This window comes from Oncorhynchus kisutch, linkage group LG30 (genome assembly GCF_002021735.2).
Source record: "Oncorhynchus kisutch isolate 150728-3 linkage group LG30, Okis_V2, whole genome shotgun sequence".
Classification (NCBI taxonomy): domain Eukaryota; kingdom Metazoa; phylum Chordata; class Actinopteri; order Salmoniformes; family Salmonidae; genus Oncorhynchus; species Oncorhynchus kisutch.
The window spans coordinates 23,227,096-23,248,199 of record NC_034203.2 but is presented as its reverse complement, the minus strand read 5'-3'; the positions used below and the strand labels follow the sequence as shown (position 1 = coordinate 23,248,199).

At 42.9% G+C, this 21,104-nt stretch overlaps 1 protein-coding gene across 1 annotated transcript in view; it reads right to left on the bottom strand.

Moving 5' to 3' along the window:
* LOC109874707 (E3 ubiquitin-protein ligase HECW1-like) overlaps positions 1-21,104 on the bottom strand; it is a 65,425-nt gene extending 44,321 nt beyond the window's left edge. The window contains exons 1-6 of the mRNA XM_031810815.1: positions 20,901-21,104; positions 8,405-8,738; positions 7,844-7,951; positions 3,796-3,890; positions 2,399-2,474; positions 1,111-1,280 (exon numbers count right to left, since the gene is read on the bottom strand). Coding sequence (XP_031666675.1) covers positions 1,111-1,280; positions 2,399-2,474; positions 3,796-3,890; positions 7,844-7,951; positions 8,405-8,738; positions 20,901-20,930 — 813 coding nt within the window. The 5' untranslated portion in view covers positions 20,931-21,104. The remainder of the gene's footprint in view (positions 1-1,110; positions 1,281-2,398; positions 2,475-3,795; positions 3,891-7,843; positions 7,952-8,404; positions 8,739-20,900) is intronic.

Sequence of the window (21,104 nt, the reverse complement as noted above, 5' to 3'; positions counted from 1 at the left end):
CTCTAGAGTTCCTCTGTGGAGATGGGTAAACCTTCCAGAAGGACAACCATCTCTGCAGCACTCCACCAATCAGACCTTTATGGTAGAGTGGCCAGATGTAAGACACTCCTCAGTAAAAGGCACATGACAGCCCACTTGAAGTTTGTCAAAAGGCACCTAAATACTCTCAGACCATGAGAAACAAGATTCTCTGGTCTGATGAAATCAAGATTGAACTCTTTGGCCTGAATGCCAAGCGTCACGTCTGGAGGAAACCTGGCACCACCATTTTTCAGCTGCAGGGACTAGGAGTCTCGTCAGCAAAGATGAACGGAGCAAAGTACAGAGAGGTCCTTGATGAAAACCTGCTCCAGAGTGCTCAGGACCTCAGACTGGGGCCCTAAGCACACACAGCCAAGACAACGCAGGAGTGGCTGCGGGACATGTCTCTGAATGTCCTTGAGTGGCTCAGCCAGAGCCCGGATTTGAACATCTCTAGAGAGACCTGAAACCTGAGAGACCTGAGCTTGAGAGGATCTGCAGAGAAGAATGGGAGAAACTCCCCAAATACAGGTGTGCCAAGCTTGTAGTGTCATACCGAAGAAGACTGGAGGCTGTAATCGCTGCCTAATGTGCTTCAACAAAGTATTGAGTAAATGTGAATGTGATAGTTACAGCAAAAAAAAGTCTAAAAACCTGTTTTTGCTTTGTCATTATTGGGTACTGTGTGTAGATTGATGAGGAAGAAATAAAATATACTAGGGTCTGAATACTTCCTGAATGCACTGTATGTTGCAGGGATAGTGCTATCAACTCATCACAACCAAACCACAACTGTTGTAACCCATTTTCAGCACTTGTTCTCTTGAGCAAAAACAATAAAAACTACTTTGGTTACACCTGTGTAAATTCTGTACATCCCAGTTAGTGTTTCCATATGGTTCCAGGTCAACAGTACCTGTATAACATATTGTATAAAGCACCCTAAGACTGTCACTCTGCCTGACTTTATTGCCCTGTTACAGAGAGCATACTCAAGGTTGCTTGCTTTTTCATAGTCCTTCGAGCCAGATAGCAACAATTGTCTTGGAACACATAGAATATAAAGCCTTGTCAGGGCCCTCCTCTCACCTCTCTCTGCCAGCGGGGGTTGATGGTGTTACAGACGATGCTGGAGCGTTTCTCCTGGCCGTGGTGTGGCAGCGCTGGAAAGATGCTGTTCCTGCCGGGATGGATGGCGATCTTCAGGTAGGGGTCAGGGTTGAAGAACATCCCTTTCTTCAGCCCCGTTGCGTGGAAATCTACCAGAGACGATAAGAGTATAGAGGAGGAGACGATGAGGATAAACGGCTTTAAAATTACACCTTTAACGGCCTAAGAAAATCCCATACTTCTAACAAAGAAGAGAAGAGTGCAGTCAGCAGGAATGTCCTTGAGAAAGAGAATGTTCCTTTTAGCTCTGCAAATCAATTTGGTCCAATATCCTGTGTTGCCACAGTATGCTGTACTTCTACAATAGTAGTAGTATGTTCTACTATAGCAGAGCAGAGACAGAATAACTCACCCTGAAAAATAGGTCTAGACAGAATTATTATTTTGCATAGCGTTGCATTTAACTTGAACTTCTCTCCAACTCTGCTCTGTAATATTTGTGACAGCCATGTCATACAGTAGCATAGCCTCCCAGTGATCTGGGACCAGACAGGGACTACTACAGTCAGTATGTTTGTTCAGGATTTGTAAGCCTGTGTTGATCAAAGCTGAAGACGAAAGGGGAAGAGCTGCTGTCTGAAATCCCATCTGCCTCCCCCTGACATCTCCCATGCAGCCGTGGGGGGAGAGAATCGTTCGGATACACGACTGAGCAAGCTGTCACACCCACCTTTCATCTGCACTACCTCACTGTGAATCAGGTGGAACTGGATCATGCCTCTACTGCTGCTGCTGCTGCATCCCTCAGTTAGGAATCCAACTCAACTCAGGACTGTCGGAAACACTTAGCACTATAGACTCACTGTGCTTTTCCTATGATGAGTCAGCATGTTAGGATGTTTTTGTGACATTTCTACAGATGTGATGTATTTCTTCATGCAGCGTTTGGGAATGAAACAGCCGCATTTAAGTATGGAAGTGTTAGGAGAAAGGAATCCTTTTCATCATGTAAGTGTGGGTTTGTCGATATTTCTCTAACTGCTAGCATTCTGTATCATGCCAGTTGGCACAGAACATTCCTTCCTGTAATGCACATGATGTACTCCAGATGGATGATAGTACTGTATCTGAATCCTGGGATGAGTTGCTATGGAGACACAAGCTGTGTGTTGCCCTTTGCCACAGTAATGCTGGCACGTGTGCTGGCCCAACCCTGTAGAGACGCGTTGCCAAGGTAACGTGGTGGTAGGGGGAGGGGCATGCTCACCTGAGAGGGAGAAGCTAATGAGTCTTCTGCTGCCTGTGCTCTGGGGGACTTCTTCATTTGTGACGGGCTTAAACACCTACACAGAGAGAGGGTGAGAAAGAGAGAGCGAAAGAAAGAGAGGGTTAGAGAGAGATAGAGAGCGAGAGAGAGAGGGTTAGAGAGAGAGTGCGAGAGAGAGAGGGTTAGAGAGAGAGAGAGAGAGAGGGTTAGAGAGAGAGAGAGAGAGAGGGTTAGAGAGAGAGAGAGAGAGAGGGTTAGAGAGAGAGAGAGAGGGTTAGAGAGAGAGAGAGAGAGAGAGAGAGAGAAAGAACAAGTCACATCAGCGCCCGCCTTTACAGCACCTCTCCTCCCTGTTGCTCCTCCACAGGTGTAAGCATGCCTAAGGATCTTTATAGGAGGCAGGTGGATTTGTGGAAAATAGCCACTGAGAGAAGATGGAGGGCCACTGAGAGATGATGGAGGGCCCTTGAGAGATGATGGAGGGCCACTGAGAGATGATGGAGGGCCACTGAGAGATGGAGGGCCACTGAGAGATGGAGGGCCACTGAGAGATGGGGGTGGAGGATAAGGGTCATATGCAAACGCACACACACCATCACAGCAGTAACAATACAATGGCATTTTGACAGGCTGTGGCATTGATGTGTTTCTCTGAGATTGTTCCTCTGGGTGGGATCTCTAGGCGGACAAGTGAGTAGTCATTATAGCAGTGGGGGGGTATGTAGGCTGTGGGGGCAGGGCCTGCATAGGCCTGGGCTAATGCATTTCACTCCCTGGCTGCAGTGGGCCTCCAGCAGACAGCTGGAGTGCCCACAGGGGACCTCTACTACAGTATACTCCACAGGGACAACACAAGGACATTATCTGATTCCCCTCTCTGTTCACCTCTGGCTGTGGCGTATCTGTCTGTCTATCTCTCAGACTGCTGTCTGTCTGTGTGTGATCTCTCTCAAGACAGGCAATGAGCAACCAGCCAATAAGCATATAATAATTTACACTTAGCACCACTTTCAATTTCAGGATTTTATTTTCCAGTCAATGAGAAAAGAAGGGTAACCAATCTAATGGATTGCTAAACCCATTATATCTGCCCTTTAAATCACATCTGATAACCCCTAGTAATCCAGGTAACACTGGACAACAGATGACATTCTAACCCCTTTCTGGAACAGTCAGGATTTTTCTTCTTACTTTTCTTACCACTCTAGGCTCTAGTGATAAGCTTCAACCCAGACAATGGAAAAATATATCCTTTAGATGGAAAGACATACAGTAGATCCGTTGTTCATTCCCAAACTCTTTCCTTCGGTGCCCCTTGAGAAGCCCATATGAACATATAGAGCCCATGTACAGTAGCACTAATACCAGGCTGGGACTAAGTAGTCCTACATGCTCACCGGAACTGAGGGGTTCTTCACAGTCAAACTGGGGGTGGTGGCTCGCAGGGCCCCGCTCACACCATGGTAGTATTTAAAACAGATCTTGGTCTCCACTGAGAGGAAAGAAGAGACAGATGACAGAAGAGAGGACAGAGGTTAGTTTAAGAACAGGAGAGAGATTGTCCTATCTTTTTAGAATGACCTACTGTTTGCATTATACACTATTTCTCTGTTTATTGGCACCTTTATCAGGTTTCACAGTTGGAAAGCTCTCAAAAACAGACCAGAGACACACCAGCGTGACCTAAGAAAGCTGTTGTGAGCAGCATGCCAATAAACTGGGGGAAAGAGAGCAGACGGTCCTCAGCTACATGGTTATTAGCAGCGGAGCCTGACACAGAGAGATAATACTATCCCTTTAATTACACAGAGAGATAATACTATCTATTTAATTACACAGAGAGATAATACTATCAATTTAATTACACAGAGATAAGAATCTCAGTGGCTGCTTTCCAAGCTGTTAATCTACTGTGGTAGCTAAATGGAGATGCTTGAGAATCAACACCATTGAGCCTACAGGGTGGCACACAGGCACCAGCGAATGGTATTGGCCAAAAGATTGATTGCTGTCTCTGCCTGGCCGGTTCCCCTCTCTCCACTGGGATTCTCTGCCTCTAACCCTATTACGGGGGCTGAGTCACTGGCATACTGGTGCTCTTCCATGCCGTCCCTAGGAGGGGTGCGTCACTTGAGTGTGTTGAGTCACTGACGTGATCTTCCTGTCTGGGTTGGCACACCCCCTCAGGTTCGTTTCGTGGGCTATACTCGGCCTTGTCTCAGAGTAGTAGGTTAGCCTAGTGGTTAGAGCGTTGGACTAGTAACCGAAAGGTTGCAAGTTCAAACCCCTGAGCTGACAAGGTAAAAATCTGTTGTTCTGCCCCTGAACAGACAGTTAACCCACTGTTCCTAGAATGTCATTGAAAATAAGGATTTGTTCTTAGCTGACTTGCCTAGTTAAAAAAATTGGTTGGTGGTGTGGGGGCTGTGCCTTGGCAAAGTGGGTGATTTTATATCCTGTCTGTTTGGCCCTGTTCGGGTATTTATGCTACAGTAGTTTATGTGTCGGGGGGCAAGGGTGAGTCTTTTATATCTGGAGCATTTCTCATGTTTTTTCCGATGTCCTGTGTGAATTTAAGTATACTCTCTCTAATTCTCTCTCTCTTTCTTTTTCTCTCGGAGGACCTGAGCCCTAGGACCATGCCTCAGGACTACCTGGCATGATGACTCCTTGCTGTCCCCAGTCCACCTGGCCGTGCTGCTGCTCCAGTTTCAACTGTTCTGCCTGCGGCTATGGAACCCGGACCTGTTCACTGGACGTGCTACCTTGTCCCGGACCTGCTGTTTTGGACTCTCTCTACCGCACCTGCTGTCTCTAACTATGAATGATCGGCTATGAAAAGCTAACTGACATTTACTGCTGAGGTGCTGACCTGTTGCACCCTCTACAACCACTGTGATTATTTTTTATCTGACCCCGCTGGTCATCTATGAACGTTTTAACATCTTGGCCATGTTCTGTTATAATCTCCACCCGGCACAGCCAGAAGAGGACTGGCCACCCCTCAGAGCCTGGTTCCTCTCTAGGTTTCTTCATAGGTTCTGGCCTTTCTAGGGAGTTTTTGTTAGCCACCGTACTTCTACATCTGCATTGCTTGCTGTTTGGGGTTTAAGGCTGGGTTTCTTTTATATCGGCTGATGTAAAAAGGGCTTTATAAATAAATGTGATTGATTGATTGATAGATATCTGATTCTTGCGAATGAGCTGTCCCTACTGATTTTATTTATTTACCTTTATTTACCACCCACTGATGAGGTGGGAGGAGCTCTTTGAGGGATGAGTCTTACTTTAGGTAAATAAACAATAAGCAGTGTTAGCTAAATAACAAAATCACCCACAGATGACAACGTATTACTTTAGCAGAACCAGATGAGAGGAGGATAGCACAATGGTAGTTACTCATAGCTGCACTTTGTGTCTAAGCAGAGCTGTCCACACCGGGGCCTACTGTACTATACAGTCAGTGTCGGTTCTCTAGTCTAAAGGAACTAATGGGATCATTTGGCTGTATAAATGATGTCAATTATTTTATTTATGGGAATCTCTTCCAAATAGATTTGCTTTAATCTGTACAGAGTAAGAAGGATTTGTGATTCTAAAGGGAAATCCTGAAACTTATGGAAGTCTGAAGATACAAAATGGTCACAATGGTAATGAGAAACAAAATAGTTATGAGATAGTTTCAGTGTTACAGTGGGGCAAAAAAGTATTTAGTCAGCCACCAATTGTGCAAGTTCTCCCACTTAAAAAGATGAGAGAGGCCTGTAATTTTCATCATAGGTACACTTCAACTATGACAGACAAAATGAGGGAAAAACATCTAGAAAATCACATTGTAGGATTTTTAATAAATTTATTTGCAAATTATGGTGGAATATAAGTATTTGGTCACCTACAAACAAGCAAGATTTCTGGCTCTCACAGACTTGTAACTTCTTCTTTAAGAGGCTCCTCTGTCCTCCACTCGTTACCTGTATTAATGGCACCTGTTTGAACTTGTTATCAGTATAAAAGACACCTGTCCACAACCTCAAACAGTCACACTCCAAACTCCACTATGGCCAAGACCAAAGAGCTGTCAAAGGACACCAGAAACAAAATTGTAGACCTGCACCAGGCTGGGAAGACTGAATCTGCAATAGGTAAGCAGCTTGGTTTGAAGAAATCAATTGTGGGAGCAATTATTAGGAAATGGAAGACATACAAGACCACTGATAATCTCCCTCGATCTGGGGCTCCACGCAAGATCTCACCCCGTGGGGTCAAAATGATCACAAGAACGGTGAGCAAAAATCCCAGAACCACACGGGGGGACCTAGTGAATGACCTGCAGAGAGCTAGGGCCAAAGTAACAAAACCTACCATCAATAACACACTATGCTGCAAGGGACTCAAATCCTGCAGTGCCAGATGTGTCCCCCAGCTTAAGCCAGTACATGTCCAGGCCCGTCTGAAGTTTGCTAGAGAGCATTTGGAGGATCCAGAAGAAGATTGGGAGAATGTCATATGGTCAGATCAAACCAAAATATAACTTTTTAGTAAAAACTCAGCTCGTCGTGTTTGGAGGACAAAGAATGCTGAGTTGCATCCAAAGAACACCATACCTACTGTGAAGCATGGGTGTGGAAACATGCTTTGGTGCTGTTTATCTGCAAAGGGACCAGGACGACTGATCCGTGTAAAGGAAAGAATGAATGGGGCCATGTATTGTGAGATTTTGAGTGAAAACCTCTTTCCATCAGCAAGGGCATTGAAGATGAAACGTGGCTGGGTCTTTCAGCATGACAATGATCCCAAACACACCGCCCGGGCAACGAAGGAGTGGCTTCGTAAGAAGCATTTCAAGGTCCTGGAGTGGCCTAGCCAGTCTCCAGATCTCAACCCCATACAAAATCTTTGGAGGGAGTTGAAAGTCCATGTTGCCCAGCAACAGCCCCAAAACATCAATGCTCTAGAGGAGATCTGCATGGAGGAATGGGCCAAAATACCAGCAACAGTGTGTGAAAACCTTGTGAAGACTTACAGAAAACGTTTGACCTCTGTCATTGCCAACAAAGGGTATATAACAAAGTATTGAGAAAAACTTTTGTTATTGACCAAATACTTATTTTCCACCATAGTTTGCAAATAAATTCATAAAAAATCCTACAATTTGATTTTCTGGATTTTTTCTTCTTATTTTGTCTGTCATAGTTGAGGTGTACCTATGATGAAAATTACAGGCCTCTCTCATCTTTTTAAGTGGGAGAACTTGCACAATTGGTGGCTGACTAAATACTTTTTTGCCCCACTGTATGTAAAGATTTACATTATGCACTGACAAAGCAGTGTCCTGTTCTGAGTGGCAGATGCTACATCCGTTATAAAACAGCTCTCTCAGTGTGTGGGGGATGTAGTGTACTGTAATGTAGCTGGTTTTGGATGTATTTCCAGAAATGCACTTACGCTCCACAAAATACGAGTTGGCCTCAATTTTCCACACTATCTGGCCCTTGTGCGAACCATTCACTCCGCGGCTCTTGTAGTCTAGAAAGTTCTCAGACGAAACTTCTTCTGAGAGAGTCGAAAGGGAGGGAGGTGAAGGTGAGATACAAAGTCCCATTACAGTATCACACAAGCATTGTCAGTTCCCTGTGGATACGTAACATTAACTGTCTTGAGCACCACAACACCACCTTCAGATAACCTCAAATGATAAGGGAAGGCAGACTGGACATGACCTGACCTAACATGACATAGTCATCGCATTGCTCTCTATGTAGTGTACATACAGTCCCTTTCAAATACTGTAGACTTGAATGAACACATTCTAGTTATTGTCCTACACACCTATTCCTCTTCCCCAAAAGCTAACTCCAAAGAAGATCACATGCAGTATGTGTAACAGCTTACAAGATTTGAAATAAGCTGCTCTTCATCTCACTGTCTCTAGCTGCCTCACTATCATCTACTATTACGTATTGCTTTGGTCCCTTCTATGAAAATCACTGTTATGGCAGTGCTCACCGATGAGGTACATGCCAATCCAATCCCCAGCGTCCACCTCCTCCTTGATGTCCCAGCAGATGAGGATGTCCTGGGTCTGACCGATGGCATAGAGCGAGGTGCTGACGGTGAGCGTTGAACGGCTGTGTGATGTCACCAGGTCTGTGTCGCTGGTGGAGCGGTGCATAGTTGCCACGACCTCAGGAAAGCCGTTCTGGAAGTTGACGTTCGGGAACTGCTCGGGATTGTAGCTGTGGCGGATCGGGTGCTTACAGCGCCGGCGGTTCTGGGACGAACGTGACGGGGATGCCATTGCTGCTCGTCCAAGTCCGAGAAACCTGTTCTGGTACAAGTTCTGGAGAAGAGGAGAGGAAAGAAGGAGAGAAACTGTGAATGGGGAGGATGGAGAGCTAGTACTGGAGAGAGATTTTTAGGAGGCCAAATGTTAGCATTGCTATTTCTGCGTTTTTGAGATACAATCAAAACTTTAATCGCCATCTTTAAGAACATTGCAGGTGTGTTTTTCTGTTGGTTTATTCTGGCAGACCAAGAGGTAGTGATTTGTACCATCCTGCAGAGAAAGTGGAGCTATAGTGGGAATATTACCAGCAGGAAATATAATCCTAAAATCTTTCGGAAGTTTCTCCACTATGTATCAATAACTTCTGAGTGGGAGGAGAGAGACAACAATGCCTAGTTAGTGAAGAGGGAGCAGCACAGTGCTATGAGTGAGGAACACTCCAAGGTCCTGTCCTGCTCAGACTGTTCAGAGGTGACTGAGTGTGCTGCCTCTCTCATATGTTTACATTGCCAAAACAATAAAATAATGAACAGTAAATATTATACACTAAGTTCCAAAGGAATGGAGAGTGTTCAAAACAGTCTGAATGGATTTAATGAAACCTATGGATTGAGTAGAATATAATATAACTTTATTGCGCCAAGGATGCATGTAGTTACATGTAGTTAATACCAAGCATGAGATTCCCACATTGTAGCCTATACATTGAATGTATTCACTGATCATGTACTCTACCTTTGCAAATAAAGGTGCGGTTCAGGTATGAACGTCTGTGAGACTTACCTTTACAGTCATATCCAATACCAGCAGTATCAAACTCCAGTATTTGATGCTGTGTCTGCATGTATCTATTACAGTCATACCGGCAGCGCAAGAAGTGGGGGGGCATAATATATATTTTTTTTTTATCCAGTCGGATATAAACACTCCAAATAGCCTTCGACTGCTTGGTAGCATCCGCATGGTCCTAAAGCACATCATTGCTTTGTTTTTTATAATATTCCAATGATAATACTGGGGGGGCACAAAAATGCCATTTCAGAAAGTGAAAGTTGCACCCCTAAATTATACACTTCAACAGTGTTTACCAATCCTGCCCATGGGACAGCAATGGTTACACATTATAACTACGCAATAGACTAGAAACATGATTTAACTAGTTAAAGGCTGATTTGTAACTGATATACACAGAAACAGAATTTAAAAACAGTACACTATACTTCCTATGCATTATGTAAATACTCTAAAACCGGTTCATCTCAATATCTACTTTCCTCCATCTGCACTGATCTGAGGACACAGGATTGGTGTAGTATTTAATCAAATGAGAGACTTAATTTAAACTAGGATAGAATGTGAAAGGCTTTATTGAAAGAAGTTATCCAAGTGTTATAAATACATAATACATGCATTATAAATATCATCATTGTAATCTTATATTATAAATAGAAGTTGAATCTGTTGTTGAATGCACATCTGGTGTGCATGATAAACACAGAGGAATAATGAGGAGATGAGGAGAGAGGTGTGAGAAAAAGTGTAGAAGACAGAAAGGAAAAGAGGAGCAGGGATGACAGCATATGATTCATGAATTACAGTGCGACTAAATGTAATATTCTCTCAGTTCATCACAATTGTAAAGTAGTGTCTCTCGTGGTGTCTCCCCAGTTGGCCCGAGCGGGTGAGGTGGCGATGATGGGACTGGGGGTTGGCATCCTCTCTCACATCAAGACATACCTGTAGACGAGAGACAGATATAGCATGTTTAAGCCTTGTGGGTTTTTTATTCTAACACTGTCAGTCATCATAATCATCAGGAGGTGAAATGCAAAACTGACCTTGGATCATTAACTCTAGGATTACTACATCTCTAGCTGCATTTCAGTGTAAAGCATCTATTTAATAATACTTCCTGTTGACCCGACCAAGTGACCTCTCACCTCTGATCATACTGTGCCCTCTATGTAGCCAGTTCAGATGCGGTAGGGGTTCACCGACACAGCTGATATAACCTAGAGGATTTAGGCAGAAGGGGGGAAGAGGGAGGAAGTGAAGGAGAGAGACGGTTATTGAGAAAATAAGGTAGTTGAAGAGACAGTGTTCAACAGGAATCTGTGTGTCGTCTTACCGTTGTCCACACTAAGTGGCTGAAAAGTACTTTATACTGAAAAACATATAGACACACGATGACAAACAATATATCGTTGTCTACATTATTTTCTACATAAATAGAAATAATGACCATGTCTTACTATTCTCCATGGTTGACCCTCTTGCCTGTTCTTTGAAGGTGGAAGGAGCCACAGTTATACACCTGAGCCTGCTTACTGCACAACACAATCCATCAATCAGATTGATACACGAGTGTGTAGCTGTGGGTTATATGGTGTCTAATTGTTCTTCTATTTCAATATGGGTGACTCTTAAAGGAGCCTGTTCTGTTTTTGTACAGACATTACCCTTACCTAAACTGTGAATTGAATAAATGCAGTTGACATAGCGAAGTAAATGGAAGAATACACGTATTGCACAATGTGGATGGCTCTTAAGAGTCTTTGGTTGTGCATAGTCTAGTCTTTGGTGTTGCCAAGGAACAGCACCCTCTTCGAAGAAGTAGGAGGTGAAGATCTCCTGCACACGGATTGCCTCCTGTGCTGCGTTCTTAGCGCCCATCCTTGAAAAATCCTGCAGATCCCCTCCTGGTCCTCATCTACATCCTCATGAAGTTCTGCAGGACACAAGTAGGCAGTCCCAAATGGCCCTGGTAACCAAATCGTTTTGAAGGAATCTCCAGTTGCAAGGTATCTGTAGGAATATGGAAGATAGTCAATATTAGACTTTGACATCCCCAGGTCATTGTGGATTTCTAAAGTATAATATATCTTATAACAAACCATGATAACATTGGATAGACAGATGCATGTCCACACACATGGGCATGTGTAGCAAACAATAGCAGGATCATATCAAGGATAGCATCACAAATAATATTACAGTTGAAGTCGGAAGTTTACATACACCTGAGCCAAATACATTTAAACTCAGTTTTTCACAATTGCTGACATTTAATCATAGTAAAAATTCCCTGTCTTAGGTCAGTTAGGATCACCACTTTATTTTAAGAATGTGAAATGTCAAAATAAAAGTAGAGAGAAAGATTTATTTCAGTCACATTCCCAGTGGGTCAGAAGTTTACATACACTCAATTAGTATTTGGTAGCATTGCCATGAAATTATTTAACTTGGGTCAAACATTTTGGGCAGCCTTCCACAAGCTTCCCATAATAAGTTGGGAGAATTTTGTCTCATTCCTCCTGACAGAGCTGGTGTAACGGAGTCGGGTTTGTAGGCCTCCTTGCTCATTCACGCTTTTTCAGTTCTGCCCACACATTTTCTATGGGATTGAGGTCAGGGCTTTGTGTTGGCCAATCCAATACCTTGACTTTGTTGTCCTTAAGCCATTTTGCCACAACTTTGGAAGTATGCTTGGGGTCATTGTCCATTTAGAAGACCCATTTGTGACCAAGCTTTAACTTCCTGACTGATGTCTTGAGATGTTGCTTCAATATATCCACATACTTTTCTTGCCTCATGATGCCATCTATTTTGTGATGTGCACCAGTCCCTCCTGCAGCAAAGCACTCCCACAACATGATGCTGCCACCCCCATGCTTCACGGTTGGGTTGTTGTTCTCCGGCTTGCAAGCCTCCCCCTTTTTCCTGAAAACATAACGATGGCCATTATGGCTAAACAGTTCTACTTTTGTTTCATCAGACCAGAGGACATTTCTCCAAAAAGTACGATCTTTGTCCCCATGTGCAGTTGCAAACCGTAGTCTGGCTTTTTTATGGTGGTTTTGGAGCAGTGGCTTCTACCTTCCTTGCTGAGCGGCCTTTCAGGTTATGTTGATACAGGGCTCGTTTTACTGTGGATATAGATACTTTTGTACCTGTTTCCTCCAGCATCTTCACAAGGTCCTTTGCTGTTGTTCTGGGATTGATTTGCACTTTTTGCACCAAAGTACGTTCATCTCTAGGAGACAGAGCGTGTCTCTTTCCTAAGCGGTATGACGGCTGTGTGGTCCCATGGTGTTTATACTTACGTACTATTATTTGTACAGATGAATGTGGTACCTTCAGGTATTTGGAAACTGTTCCCAAGGATGAACCAGACTTGTGGAGGTCTACAATTTTTTATCCAAGGTCTTGGCTGATTTATTTTGATTTCCCCATGATGTCAAGCAAAGAGGCACTGAGTGTGAAGGTAGGCCTTGAAATACATGTACGGGTGCACCTCCAATTGACTCAAATGATGTCAATTAGCCTATCAGAAGCTTCTAAAGCCATGACATAATTTTATGGAATTGTCCAAGCTGTTTAAAGGCAGCTTGGAAATTTAGTGTATGTAAACTTAGTGTATGTAAACATACACAGTCAATTTAGTGTATGTAAAATTCTGACCCACTGGTATTGTGATACAGTAAATTACAAGTGAAATTATCTGTCTGTAAACAATTGTTGGAAAGATTACTTGTGTCATGCACAAAGTAAGTGTCCTAACCGACTTGCCAAAACTATAGTTTGTTAACAAGAAATTTGTGGTGGTTGAAAAACGAGTTTTAATGACTCCAACCTAAGTATATGCAGACTGTACATAAATACCACTTGAAGCTTGATGATGAGTTGATCATTTGAATCCGCTCTGTAGTGCTAATCTAAAAACTAAAATGTGCACCCCTCTGAGTCCCCAGGACCAGGACTGAGAACCACTGCTCTTCATTGGGACCTCTTCATCTGCAGACAGGCTTTCAATGCTCTCTGTATCTGAGGGCATAAAACATTGCAATAAACAGACTTCATTTTACTCAAATTAGACAGCACTGAATATTATGTTACTATATCTCTGTTCTCACTTCTAGGGACTGGAACTACACAAAAGTACCTGCCCTATCCAGAATAGCCTACTCTCTCACTTTGACAATTGGGGCTGCTGTCCTTTCACCCTTCTCAATGGCTGTTACCTAGCTACCTACAAATGCATTTGGAGTTTGTTTTTACAATGATAAATACATCAAGACACCTAGCTAAAATTAAGTTAGGTAGCTGGTGATATTTAATTAACTTAGCTACACAGTATGTAAAGTTGGCTAGATAGCGAACTGCTAAGGTAGCAGTTCATTTGAGTTAGCCTGCACTATAGCTAGTTAACTAATAATACATTGTTTAAAAAGCACATTTTTTACTGTATTTACTTACTTGAATAGGTTCTCCCAGCCATGTGAACGATTGGAAACAGGACAGCAAAGTTTGTTTGTCACCAGAGCGGTTTAGAGCATATTACTATTTACCTGTGAATAAATTCATGAAATCAAGAATGGATTAAACTATTTACTAACCAGACCTTCATACAAACTTGCTATGCTGAATTCTTGACGCACAGTCGAACGTGCTGCTATATGCTGCCAGCACACCCACAAGTGAGCCACTCTGGGCGGCCGGAGTGGCAAGCGGCACAGAGTACTAATGTACACAAGCTATTATTGTTATTTTATTGTGTTACTAGTTCGTTTTTTTTGGTGCTAATCTTATCTTACTTTTTAATTCTGCATTGCTGGGAAAGGGCTCGTAAGTAGACACCTAGCTAAAATTAAGTTAGGTAGCTGGTGATATTTAATTAACTTAGCTACACAGTATGTAAAGTTGGCTAGATAGCGAACTGCTAAGGTAGCAGTTCATTTGAGTTAGCCTGCACTATAGCTAGTTAACTAATAATACATTGTTTAAAAAGCACATTTTTTACTGTATTTACTTACTTGAATAGGTTCTCCCAGCCATGTGAACGATTGGAAACAGGACAGCAAAGTTTGTTTGTCACCAGAGCGGTTTAGAGCATATTACTATTTACCTGTGAATAAATTCATGAAATCAAGAATGGATTAAACTATTTACTAACCAGACCTTCATACAAACTTGCTATGCTGAATTCTTGACGCACAGTCGAACGTGCTGCTATATGCTGCCAGCACACCCACAAGTGAGCCACTCTGGGCGGCCGGAGTGGCAAGCGGCACAGAGTACTAATGTACACAAGCTATTATTGTTATTTTATTGTGTTACTAGTTCGTTTTTTTTGGTGCTAATCTTATCTTACTTTTTAATTCTGCATTGCTGGGAAAGGGCTCGTAAGTAAGTATTTCACAGTAAAGTCTACACCTGTTGTCTTTGTGTGACAAATACAATTTTCTTTGATGTAGGCTAAATTTGGACTCAGGGTCAGGAGTGTTTTTGTTCTTGCATTTTCTCCCCATCTGAGAGCATCTTGAGAGAATGCTAATGCACAGTTAGATAGGTTCTGTAGAGGTGTTATCTTATCAGCATCATAAAAGCTGATAGTATTTCAATCACATCAAATATGCATTCAAGCCAAACTGAAATATTATCAGAAACATGTTGGGTTGTTTTCACAGCTTTCTTACAAATGGTCAAACTGATGTCATTTGGAAATGTTCCACAGAAAAACTCCAGTATTTTTGTTCTTGCATTTTCTCCCCATTTCCTAAATGTCTTTGCTGTGTGAAAGAAGCAGAGATGACAAACAAAACTTTACCAATGTCAACTAGATTGAAGCATTCCTTCTATCAATTTATGCCATTATTCTGGTGAGCAAGGGTTTATTTAGTGTTCTAGGGCAACATATAATGACAGAAGAGAAGCTCCATATACAGCATCTAATTATAGACAAGTTGACAGCCATCTCTGACTGTAGCCTACGGCGCATTTTCTATATTGGCGCGTTAGGGTCGGGTGCAGGCCTCAGATTTTCACTTTATCACATACAAGAAAGTATTCAGACCCCTTAACTTTTTCCACATTTTGTTACCTTACAGCCTTAATTACAAAGCAAAAACAGGTTTAGACAATTTTGGAAATATATTGAAAATAAAAAAAGAAATACCTTATTTACATGTATTCAGACCCTTTGCTATGAGACTCGAAATTGAGCTCCGGTGCATCCTGTTTCCATTGATCATCCTTGAGATGGTTCTACAACTTGATTGGTGTCCACCTGTGGTAAATTCAATTGAATGGACATGATTTGGAAACGCACACACCTGTCTATACAAAGGTCCTACAGTTCACAGTGCACGTCAGAGCAAAAACGAAGCTATGAGGTCGAAGGAATTGTCCGTAGAGCTCTGAGACAGGATTGTGTCGACGCACTGACCCTGGGAAGGGAAGCAAAACATTTCTGCAGCATTGAAGGTCCCCAAGAACACAATGGCCTCCATCATTCTGAAATGGAAGAAGTATGGAACCACCAAGACTCTTCCTAGAGCTGAGCAATTGGGGGAGAAGAACCTTGGTCAGGGAGGTAATGGATAACCTTCCAGAAGGACAACCATCTCTGCAGCACTTCACCAATCAGGGCTTTGTGGTAGAGTGGCCAGACAGAAGCCACTCCTCAGTAAATGGCACATGACAGTGTGCTTGAAGTTTTCCAAAAGGCACTTAAAGACTATCAGACCATGAGAAAGAAATATACTCTGGTCTGATGAAACCAAGATTAAACTCTTTGGCCTGAATGCCAAAGCGACATATCTGGAGGAAACCTGGCACCATCCCTAAGGTGAAGCATGGTGGTGGCGACATCATGCTGTGGGGATGTTTTTCAGCGTCACAGACCGGGAGACTAGTCATGATTGAGGAAAAAATGAACGGAGCAAAGTACAGACAGATCTTTTTTTTTTACCCCTTTTTCTCCCCAATTTCATGGTATCCAATTGTTTTAGTAGCTACTATCTTGTCTCATCGCTACAACTCCCGTACGGGCTCGGGAGAGACGAAGGTTGAAAGTCATGCGTCCTCCGATACACAACCCAACCAAGCCGCACTGCTTCTTAACACAGCGCGCATCCAACCCGGAAGCACCAATGTGTCAGAGGAAACACCATGCACCTGGCAACTTTGGTTAGCGTGCATGGCACCCAGCTCGCCACAGGAGTCGCTGTTGCGCAATGAGACAAGGATATCCCTACCGGCCAAACCCTCCCTAACCCGGACGACGCTAGGCCAATTGTGCATCATCCCACTGACCTCCCAGTCGCAGCCAGTTGCGACAGAGTCTGGGCGCGAAACCAGGGTCTCTGGTGGCGCTACAGTACAGCGCCCTTAACCACTGCGCCACCCGGGAGGCCACAGACAGATCCTTGATGAAAACCTGCTCCAGAGCGCTCAGGACCTCAAACTGGGGTGACGGTTCACCTTCCAAGGGGACAACAACCCTAAGCACACAGCCAAGACAACACAGGAGTGTCTTCCGGACATGTCTCTGAATGTCCTTGAGTGGCCTAGCCAGAGCCCGGACTTGAACCCGATCGAACATCTCTGGAGAGACCTGAAAATAGCTGTGCAGCAAAACTCCCCATCCAACCTGATAGAGCTTCAGAGGATCTGCAGAGAAGAATGGGAGAAACTCCCCAAATACAGGTGTGCCAAGCTTGCAGCATCATACCCAAGAAGACTTGAGGCTGTAATCGCTACAAAAAGGTGCTTCAACAAAGTACTGAATAAAAGGGTCTGAATACCTACGTAACTGTGAGATTTTAGTTTTTTTTTTAGTTTTTAAAATAAATTAGCAACATTTTCTAAAAAACTGTTTTTGCTTTGTCATTATGGGGTATTGTGTGTAGATTGATGATATATATATCCATTTTGGAATAAAGCTGTAACCTAACAAAATATTGAAAAAGTCTAGGGGTCTGAATACTTTCTGAAGGCACTGTATAGTCAGGTGGTTGTTAGCAATTTCAGGCAAGTGCGGTTGAACAAACCACTAGTGCACACACACGCGTGCACACATTCACACACACACACACACACACACACATAGTCTCTACTCAGTCACTACTCAGTCAATGCTGGCCAAGTGAAAGATGAAGATATGTCTGTTAGTCTGCCCGGGCAGCTGGCCAACACAATAGACCAGACCCCCACTCCGCGCTGAGAACAATCCACCAACACAATGACCCCTCAATAGCCTGTCTCATTAGAGCCACTTTCTGGCCCTCCAGTGTGGAAGTACATGCAGCTGCCAAGCATCCTCTTCAACAACTATGCCACTGTTCTTCAGCAACAAGGTCACTTGTCTGCCTTGATACAACCTCTGTATGGATGGAATGCCACCATACAAAACACACACTGTTTTAAAAATATTTGAGCGGAAGTAAAAAGAGAAAGGGAAGAGCAGGGAAGAATGTGACAAAATGACTTGTCAATCTCTGCTGTGTGTGCAGGTTAAGTAGAATAATTGAGTAGATAGAATAGTTGAGTAGATAAAATACTGAAATGGTGAATAAGCGAGTTTTAAAAAAAGGTTACGGTATACAGTAAAAGATTCATATTAAAACACCAGACAGAGAAAATACTACAGTACAGTGGTTTATTCTCTGTCTATCTAACAGTTGGCCTATTACTTAACTCCTTTTAGGAGCCATATGAGATAATGTGGCTCAGTGATCATCAGTTTCCCTGTACTGTCTGCACTGTGCAGCAACTGAAGACATTAGTCCACTTACATAATACAGCAGGCCAGGCCTACATAGCTCTTCTTTCACATAAGCTCCCAACCAATTAATACATGCAGGGATGCAGACAGTAAAATTACCCTCCGTATCACCTTTAAAGGCTGCCAACTCATTATAACAATATCACTATACTAGTAGAATGAAGCAGAGTTGTAAATCCCTTGTGATTAAAAACAGTAAAAAAGGTTGAGTGAAATACAAATCAATTTTGTGGAGAAGTCTTGCTATAAAAAGAAAAGGTGCCTCTACAAAGTTGGACAGTTGCCAGCATGATGCATGGAAATGCCCCACTGTAATGAATCCCATACTGTAGGCTAACTACCTCTACATAAAGCTCATGATTTTAATCTAATTGGATTTACTCACTGAGACGAATCTGAAGAATAGGACCTGGTGCACTATCATCCCGCCATCACAAATTATACTACAGCGAATCAGCAGCGTGAGGCTAAACAAACCACATAGCTGATCACAGCGTGCAGTGTGCAACCATGGGAACGCAGCTAGGACAATATGGCTGCATTTAGACAGGCAGCCCAATTCGGATGTTTTTTTCGATAATTGGTATTTTGACCAATCAGACCAACTCTGAAAAATATCTGATGTGAAAAGATCTGATGTGATTGGTCAAAAGACAAATTAGTGGAAGAAATATCAGAAATAGGCTGCCTGTCTAAAAACAGTCTATATAGCATTCTGTTGCATCCAGATACTGAGGTCCTGATACTGAGTGTCTTATTCACAGCACTAGATTAGCAGCAACATCAAAAAATATCCTTCCAGTCAAAGGAGCAATGTTCAGTCCTCCTAATGCAGCTCAGCACTGGGACTGCCTAGCTGGTTGGTTAGATGACTCACTCAATGCATTTTTAAACTATGTATTGAGCGGTGGCTGAGCATTCTGCTCATTTAAATCCACAGGGCTAAACCAAGCAGGGCTGGAGCAGGGAGGTGCATTTTGGGGGATTTTGTAAAAGTGCTCTCCCATCTCTCATCCATTTAGGAGCTCTACTGTTACTACTCCATGCCCAGAGACGTGAGGAAGACAATAGATTCATATTGATTAAATGTGCTCAGTAAGGTGTATCAAATAGATCAATTCTCCTTCAAATACATGACAGTATAGTAGGTCTAATATATACCAGCCAATAAGAGGCGGCAGGGGTGATCAATTAGGCCCTCAAATCCATTCCAAATGTAAGTGTATAATGGCTGCAGACACATGGCAGGCAGGGAAATACAATCCCTCTCCAACTTGTATGAGTCTGGGAGAAAAGTGAGTATTGGAGGCAGCAGAGAACAGAGAGTTTACAAGTGGATCCTGACTAGACAAAAGCCTGAAGGTGCTTGAGGAACAAAGAAAGAAATAGTTCAAATTAGTGTGAATTGCTACAAATCCACATGGAGAGTTTAATCAGAAATTCAAAGATATGTAGAGACAAGGGGCAGGATAAAACAGGGCATTCTGTGGTTATGTCTCCTTGTTGTTTTAATAAATCAGCAACTCCGGTCAGTGTCTCTGTCATAAGTTGCCCCAGGCAGTTTTACTATATTTTCTTTACACTGAACTATCCCACTTGACTTACACTGAGTAAAACCAAGTAAAGAAAATGCTGTATAAACGCCTAGCAGCATTGCCAGTTCATATAAGATTGTCTATGGGGGCAACCCACACATGCCAAATAAAATGTATTACATTTTACTTTCCTTGATCGACAATATGACAGACACTGAAACTGTAACAGGAATATTAGCTTGATTTTCCATATACCTTTCTGGTATTCATAGACCTTTCACTGTGAACAAGCTGTCTCCTCCACAGTGGTGATTTTAACATGGATCAATAGACTGCGGGTCCCCCTTCTACATGGTAGCTTGAGTCTTTGGCAGTTACAGGTGAATCAATAGTAATCTGGTCAATCTCTCTGCTACTGATCAGGATTACTGCTATTACTGCTACTCATGAGCACTGACTGCCTTTTATAATGAAAACAGTCTCTATCTGCCTGTGCTGTGTTGAACGGGCTGGAACAGCCTGTGTGTTGTAGGCGGCCTATGGTAGCAGTAGTACTATGGTAGCAGTACTACTATAGTAGTCATTAAGTAAATTACAAATATTGCCTTCCTCCTTATCTAACCACTCCATTCTATGTAGTGTTGTATTTTAGATTCAAACACAGACACAGAGCAAGAGACTCTCTCTCTCTCGCTCTCTCTCTCTCTCTCTCTCTCTCTCTCTCATATTATGGTGGGGCATCCCTATAGGATTGACCTACTCTGACTTGGTTATACAGACTCGATCAAAACACACCCTACGAATGGAATGCCTAAATCAATACTCACTTTCTAATATCAACAAACACTGCGAGACCTCTCATAGTCAGCCATAGTAGTAAGCTACAGTACAGGGGTGATTTTTAGTGGCTGGCCATGATTTAGAGCACCCATGGAAACAATCTCGTTGTTTGAGAAAATACGAGGCGTCAACCTCAGTCAGTATTATTTTGTAGCACATAGAACTCGTGATCCCATGCATCAAAATTAACTAGCGCTCGATTCAGACACGAGCACGTATCAATTTAGCCACGACTATCTTATTCACAGATGGACAAATAAATGTATCTAAACGTACCTGGGTCAGTGTCACCTGCCTTTGAATCATACTAGATGAAACTTCTCATTCTTATGGCATTTCTCATGTGTGGGTGTTTTAAGAATAAGATACAGCATATCCTCCGTTGGGCCATGTTCCAGGTTTTGTCGGACGATTTTCTGGTCATTCGTACCGCGATGCTGCTGTGCAGTGGTCTTTCTCTTGGGTACCACAATGCTTCGA